This window comes from Oryza sativa, chromosome 6 (genome assembly GCF_034140825.1).
Source record: "Oryza sativa Japonica Group chromosome 6, ASM3414082v1".
Classification (NCBI taxonomy): domain Eukaryota; kingdom Viridiplantae; phylum Streptophyta; class Magnoliopsida; order Poales; family Poaceae; genus Oryza; species Oryza sativa.
In genome coordinates, this window is record NC_089040.1 from 9509722 (window position 1) to 9517764 (window position 8043).

An 8043-nucleotide genomic window follows, 5' to 3' on the forward strand; every position below is an offset into this window, starting at 1 on the left:
GGTGACAACAACTGTACTTTCCATTTCGCGTAGCTCCCCATCAATGATGTGTGACGTCGAGATGAAGACGACGCCCTCCACTGGCCTTGTTTTCAGATCTCCAAGTTGCGCCATAACGCCCGTGGCCTATAGCAGAGGCGGAAGGGACTCAGGCCCTTGTTGGCGGTGTGTTAGTGGCAAGGGCGATGGAACCGACGCGACTAGATAACCTGGCTCAGGCAGCTTGAAGGCACGATGTGGCATCGTACGCCTAGAGGAGACGTTATCCATCCCCTTGCTCTCGGCTCATAGGCGTGCCAGTAGGCGTCGCGTCATGGCGACGGCATGGTAATTGCACACTTCAATTTTGGGAGCAGCGGTGGTTGAGCAATTTTCGAATTGAAATCGGCGACGGGGGAGCCTCGCAAGCGACAAAAGGGGTCGTGGCAGCGGTGGCTTCGGGGTCGCAGAGACGTGGGTGACACTAGCCATCGGTCGGGGCGCTCCAGATCTAGGTGGTGGAGGAGGCGGCGAGTCCTCCCAAAACTTACCGTGGCTTGGGTTCACCGTGTTGGCTGATGGGGAGGCGGTCGGTGGCCAGAAGCAGCGGAGGGAGGCGCCTAGGGCTGTGGGTGGCGGAGGAGAGTGGGTGCCATTGGCTAGGGCGCCGACGACGGTTGGGGTGGAGCACACTGCAGCATTTCAAAACGTTGTACCATACTCTGCACCTCACAATTTCGAACTAAGAACTTACATTTTGGCTCGTGGTACTGCAAAGCCTCTTGTTGTTAGGTCAGCTTCCAACGAAGACATTTTGTGCATTTAACTCCACGTGTCCATCGAACTGTTTGAAGAAACAAGGGCATTTCTTCCTTTAGAATATAGTAAAAGCCAATAATTCTGGAAGATGTATATGCCAGGTGTGAAAGCCAAATATGGCATCTCAGTCACAGTCCTTACCTGACGAGTTAACTTTAGTTGTCACCATCTTCAACAATTCCTGGGCCGTGGGGCCCACTCTTCAGTCACATAGGCTGCCATAAGCTCACCAGTCACTGCCTCTACGGAACTGCTGTATATATACGCACTCATCAAATGGAATAAAGAGGACTGCAGGAGAAAAATATTTCTTGTGCTTTCACTAGTAAATAAAGAACCACTTGTGGGTAAGAAGATCAATTTTGAACATACAGTAAAAACAAATGATGTCAATATGCCAATTTACCAAGGAAGTTTGTTTAGTGTAGTACAAGTTTGTTGATAAAATTTGTGTAGCATGGCATAGTGTTAAAGGAGAATTGCTCTAATAGCACCACTTCTTTTTGTTAGTTACTCCTATGTTTTTCATAACACTTAATTCAACCACAGCATAACAAACTCAATTCATCAACACGATAGATATATGGTTGCATTGAACTTGGTACTAACAAGACATATATCAAACCATGTAGCTAGATTCTACCAAAATACTAGATAACAACAAAAGCAAAGATGAACAGAGGTGGACTGTTCTCCTTACAAATTTATTGCAAAAAAAAAAGTAGATTCTCTATGGAGAGGCATATTTAACGTTATAGCAGGGCTATAATAAGAAACAGATGGCTCAAAGAAAATGATAAGCAACAAATAACCCATAAAGGACCCATGTCATATATAGATAGGCCTTGCAAACAAACAAAAAAAAGGTATGCAAGGAAATAATAGTTCCTTCAGCAGTTGAGAAATCATATAACAGAAGAAAAAAAACACATTGGTAATAATTTGACTTCTCCACTAGAATAGATATTTTTGGATGAGGGAGGCCGGCAAAGAAACTATTTAGTGACATGGCAGGCCGCTTTGGAACTTTTCTCATGTATCTGCACTGGCTACCTCACACCGGAGGTTCGTAAAGGCGGAACGGCTAAGGGGGAGTGCCAATGACTGGCACAAAACCGCATGCTTTGGAATCCCAGAGAACCCAACCCTCCCTTTCTCTTTTGCAAAAGAATGTGCATAAAGAGAGAGAGGCAGCATCTTTCCTCTGCTCTTTTTTGTTTTTCCCTTTATTTGTACATCATCACAGTGGCTTCCAATTCTCCCCCTTTGGGCTTAGTTCCATCTAAGAGATGTCCATTGAATTGTTTAGGGACAATCCTAGGAATGCATATGGGAGGATTCTATTGATCCCTGTAAAATCTCTTTAGGGACAGTCCTAAGTTAAAATGGAACATGATTACGACAAAAGAGAATCAGTGTACTCATCACTAAAATGCAAAGCTTTTTTGCGCAAAAGCGCGATTGCTTTGGCTTAAAAGGTATTGACATCAGTTCAGGTTAGATACTTAGATTTAGCTCAAGGGCGCCAATTCTCCATAGGACCCGCCAAAGTGCACAAAATCTTTATCTGAAAACGACCCCTCCATTGAGGATTGGCATCAGGGGGTGAGAAGAGAAACGCTGAAGCAGCAAACATCCAAAGGCAACCACAAGACAGGCATTGCAGCCGCCGCTCGCCCCCCCCCCCCCCCCCCCCCCCGGGGATCGCGCCAAGTGTCAATCGCTGGATTCGACTTGACACCCCCTTACTATTAGTATACTCTACACTCAAACTCCCCAGGACAAAAACACCGTGACTTTCCCCTCCCTAGCTCCTTCCAAAAAACACTCACAAAATTCCACAAGAGCCATGCGAGGTAGAGGAACAGGAGAAGACGCATACACACACGACACATAGAGAGAGAGGACAAACACAATAGCTTGGATCGATAGACTTGTCCATGTGGTGCAAGCTAAAGCTACTACTACCACAAGCAAGGCTACTTCGTTCATGAATTATAATTTTGGTGGCAACGTGTTCGACCAGGAGGTTGGAGTTGGAGGCGAAGGAGGAGGAGGAGGAGAGGGGAGCGGCTGCCCATGGGCGCGGCCGTGCGACGGGTGCCGCGCGGCGCCGAGCGTGGTGTACTGCCGCGCGGACGCGGCGTACCTGTGCGCGTCGTGCGACGCGCGGGTGCACGCGGCCAACCGCGTGGCGTCCCGCCACGAGCGCGTGCGGGTGTGCGAGGCCTGCGAGCGCGCCCCGGCCGCGCTCGCGTGCCGCGCCGACGCCGCCGCGCTGTGCGTGGCGTGCGACGTGCAGGTGCACTCCGCGAACCCGCTCCCGGCCATCACCATCCCGGCCACCTCCGTCCTCGCTGAGGCGGTGGTGGCCACCGCCACCGTCCTCGGCGACAAGGACGAGGAGGTGGACTCTTGGCTTCTCCTCTCCAAAGATTCCGACAACAACAACAACAATAACAACAACAACGACAACGACAATAACGACAACAACAACAGCAACAGCAGCAACAACGGCATGTATTTTGGTGAAGTCGATGAGTACTTTGATCTTGTCGGGTACAATTCGTACTACGACAACCGCATCGAAAACAACCAAGATCGGCAGTATGGGATGCATGAACAGCAAGAGCAGCAGCAGCAGCAGCAGGAGATGCAAAAGGAGTTTGCAGAGAAGGAAGGGAGCGAGTGTGTGGTACCTTCACAGATCACAATGCTGAGTGAGCAGCAGCATAGTGGTTATGGAGTTGTGGGAGCAGACCAGGCCGCCTCCATGACCGCCGGCGTCAGTGCTTACACAGATTCCATCAGCAACAGCGTGAGTTCATCTATTACTAGCTGCAACTATTTTTTTTTCAGAGAATGAACATCTATTACTGTTGTTAGTTAGTTGTTACTACATGCCACGTTGTCAATGTTTTAGAGTTCATACTAGTACTTTTGAGTGGAAAAACATTCTCCAAACAAAAGCTACTGTCTAACAAAATGAAGGGATAAATAAACAGATCTCAACAAGAAAACAAAGATACTTTTCTACTTCCAAGCTGCGATCTTTAGGCTGATTAAATGGAACCGATAAAAAAAATACTTTAAAGAAAAGTACACAATTGATCTTTAGGCAGACCAGTTGACTACTTCCTGTATTTCTAAGCATATACGATCCATGCTAACTCACTAATTGAAAAGAAGTGAGTTTGTTAACCTTTTATGTACACAGCAATCACCACACGAAAGACCTCATGAAAAGTAGGATAAGTGTAAGTGTAATTCATATTTTATCCCAGTGCATAAATTTAAAATATCTTACTTTTGCGACAGTAAAAAAGATATTGGAAGTTTTTCTTATGTATGTAAAATTAAATTAAGCCCATCTATATATCATTGCAGGGTCTCTGACACCTGCAATCTCCTTATGATTCGCATATTTCAGTGACCATTTGCCGATTCCATCTCAGATATCTTTCTCATCAATGGAGGCGGGTATAGTACCAGACAGCACGGTGATAGATATGCCAAATTCCAGAATCCTGACACCTGCTGGAGCAATCAATCTCTTCTCAGGTCCCTCGCTTCAGATGTCCCTTCACTTCAGCTCCATGGACAGGGAGGCCAGGGTGCTCAGGTACAGGGAGAAGAAGAAGGCCAGGAAGTTTGAGAAGACAATACGTTATGAAACAAGAAAGGCGTATGCAGAGGCACGACCCCGGATCAAGGGCCGTTTCGCCAAGAGATCAGATGTGCAGATCGAAGTGGACCAGATGTTCTCCACTGCAGCTCTATCTGACGGTAGCTATGGTACTGTTCCATGGTTCTGATGGGACTCATGAGACGCTATCTTATAGGCATATATATGGGGACTTACTGAGTAGCAATAACATCGATCCAGTGGGAGTAGTTCTAGACAATCTGTGTTATGAATAATAGTGTGTTGTTTGCGACTTAAAATTGATCAAGTACCTTAGCTTTTTAAAGTTTTGCTTTGTAATTTCCGGATAGCAGATATATATTGTTGGTACTTGCTCAGTAGCTTTAAGTTTTTGAAGTAAGCAAAGAGCAGTGATGAGATGAAATGAGTATGTGTATAACTGTATATAGATAATTCTAGGGTACCTTGGCCAACAATCACAGTAGCAACAATGCTTTAGGGGTTTAGGTGACGAATTGGGGGTTTAGTTGTTTACTATGAAGTAGCACCAAAATGGTGGAACATATATATTCCTATTTTCGTTCCATCATGACATATAACTGCTGTCTAACCAGCCTATGTTGACTGAAAACAAAGCTCGTTTCATTACAAAATAAAAGATGGAACCCTGATTAAGTGTGTCCACTGGCCAGATAGTATCATAGTAGTATAATAATGAACTGGAGTTCAAGTCTTTTATATTCCACTTGGATCTCGGTGCCATTTTCTTAATGATGTATCTTAGTGATGGGCTATCATTGTATCCGGTTGGAATTTCAGCAGAGGTGAAGGTGATGGTGTTCACTCAGCTTTTAAATATCCATTATTCTTACAGCCCTCCAGATCATTCTGGATGAAAAGAAAAGCAGTGACAAAGAATTTACTGTTGCTTTAACCATGAGAATCATATCTTTCCAGCACGGCCTATCTTCTCACTAAACCATGAGCTATCGGTGATCAGTAACTCGAATGATAGTTGTAGGGAATATAGGAACATTGCCTGATACTGATAGGTACACCATTGTGGTTGGGTGATATAAGTACAACAAACTCACAGAAAAGTTTCCCTATTATTTTGTGAATCAAGAGAGCATAAATAAGGAAGCTCTTTCTCATTCTCAGTGCATTCCTCTTCCCTTTCACTAGCAACTAGTGGCATGGATCTTATTGCCTTTTGTTTTGAGATGGAGCATTCACCAAATATCTAAGGCATCTCAGGGCACCAACCGCATATACAGGAATACAGGATACATCTAATCGTTTTTGGCTAAGCTTGACTGTATCGGTTAGATATTGCACAAAAAACAGAGTTAGGAATTAAGCCCTAAGAGATGGTAATTGGAAACTGGAAAGTGAACTTTTCATTTCAAATATCAACAAAGAGAGGTCAAAAAAGTAAAGTGAAATAAAGCACACGGGAGATACAGATCCATATTTTGACCGAAACTGACGACATATACCACTCTAGTATGGATAGAGAGAACAAATCAAAGTTCTGCAGAAGATAAAACTAGACATAGTTGACTAGTAACAGAAGAGATTCCTGAACTTTCTCACTGAAACTATCAAGCAAATAGATAAAACTCGTGGTGATATTTCATCCACATCAGCACTGAGAACAGAACAGCAAGCAAGCAGTTTGATTGTGATGGAGGGAGCTCCTAGCACATCATCATATTATGAAGTAATATTTAATAATCATGGAAGTATGATGAAGGTATTTTTCTGGCAACAGTTCTTGTTTGATGCATCAGAATACCTGATTAACGTGGAATTAATCAAGCATCAGAATCCATTTTTGTACTTACTGAATGTAACAAAATAATATAGCTACATCCTTTTAATTAGGCAGATGAAATGATTTAGAAGAATAATAGTTTTTTTTTCGAGGAATCGAAGAATTAATAAATTTAGGCTTATATTATCCATAAAAGATCACATAAAGGCTTTAGGGGTAAATCTTGAGCAATACTAGATAAAGGAGGGAAATGGTAAAACAGTAAACACCATTGTCCTAGAGGTGAATCGGATAATTTCCTCTTCAATTCTACAATCTACAACCCATAATACCATTGCATTTTCTGGGGGAGGGGAAAGAATCAAGTCACGGCGTTTGTACTTAACCTTTGCCCATGCCCAGTTGTCCATTGCTATCCGTACCACAACATGCCCAAATTGATAGGATCAAACGAACAAGGACACAGTATCTCGGTAGATATTTGGATAAGAAAATGAAGGTTTTCTTTTCTTTTGCGAGGATGAGAAATGAGGATTCGACCGGTGGAGACACTTGTTTGTTTGGTAAAGGGGATTGGATTCAGCAAGGAACAGAGTAGTAACTAAATGTCTAAATCCCAATCCAGTCCCCCCATATTCAAATACTAGAACACACACTAATTTCAGGTGTTCTCCTTACACTTGTTCGAAACGCGTGAATTTTTCAGCAAAAGAAATACTACTCGCTCTTTCCATACGGGTTTCCTAACCAAATTTTCCACGATGTTCTAAATTGGGGCGCCCTTACTGTACATAATAAAGATTAAAAAAAGAAATTCTCCACTCCACCTTGAATTTGAACCTAACCCTTACGCAACAAAAATGTAGCGGCGGAAACCTAATACCTAGGGAGAGCGGAAACGCGAGATGGCGAGATGTTCGTTCTTTTCCTCGGTCGGAACCAACGATGTAAAAGGCGCGGGCCGGGTTGGGGGCGGGGGGGGGGGGGGGGGGGGGGGGCGCTGCGGCGTACCTCTTCTCCGGCGCGGACGAAGAAGCGATCGAGGAGCGGCGCGGCGGAGAGCGGAGACGCGCGTGAGCCACCTCGAACACCAAGCCGCCGGCGAGCGGACTGTCCGCCGGCCGCAATTTGACCGCATTGCCGCACCACACGTCGGATCGGCGGCGATATTTCACATCGTTATGGACGCCGCCCGCTAGGGGTGAAAAACGGTCGAAAACGTCGGGATCAGTAGCATGAAACGACGATCATTTAAACTACTCCCTCCGTCATTAAAAAATATTTAGAACTGGATACGATATATTCTAATACAATGAATTTAGATGGAGGTATATCTAATTTTATAATTTTATAGGACGGAGGGAGTTCTCATCGGTATCAAAAGGTACCAATACTAAGCAGAAAGAAAAATAAAAAAAATTAAATTTATACTCCGTGACCACTTTATATAAAAATGATGAGAGATGGAAATGATAACTTTTATATAGAAATGGCTCTCGATCCACGGGGAAATTCCGTGACCATTTTCACCCTTACGAGGAATGCGGCTACGTCCTGAAATGCAAAGTACTAGGGAAATTTTATGTTCTTTTTGACCTGTTTCCTAGAGCTCTAACCCCTAAACCTAATTCCATGAGCCTCAAATTTAACAGTTTGCCACTCTTACGGATAGCCACTCTTCAAATGTCATTCTTCTAGACGTATTTAATTTTTTTTCCACTGTAACAATTTGAAATATCTCTTTTGCCCGTCCGATCACCTTCTTCTCTCTCCCCTCTCTCCTAGAGAAAGATAAGTTGGACGACAGCATAGCTCGGTGCCG

At 44.2% G+C, this 8043-nt stretch overlaps 1 protein-coding gene across 1 annotated transcript; it reads left to right on the forward strand.

Moving 5' to 3' along the window:
- Positions 1-2613: 2613 nt before the first annotated feature.
- LOC4340746 (zinc finger protein HD1-like) lies at positions 2614-4888 on the forward strand. The gene is made up of 2 exons (NM_001421538.1): positions 2614-3616; positions 4254-4888. The coding sequence occupies exons 1-2, from the start codon at positions 2789-2791 to the stop codon at positions 4611-4613; spliced, it is 1188 nt and encodes a 395-aa protein (NP_001408467.1). The 5' UTR covers positions 2614-2788; the 3' UTR covers positions 4614-4888.
- The last annotated feature ends 3155 nt before the right edge of the window (positions 4889-8043 follow it).

Coding starts and splice junctions, on each gene's coding strand:
- LOC4340746 (NM_001421538.1), top strand. CDS start 2,789: ATGAATTATAATTTTGGTGGCAACGTGTTCGACCAGGAGGTTGGAGTT. Junction 3,617..4,253: donor CAGATTCCATCAGCAACAGC/GTGAGTTCATCT, acceptor ATTCCATCTCAG/ATATCTTTCTCATCAATGGA.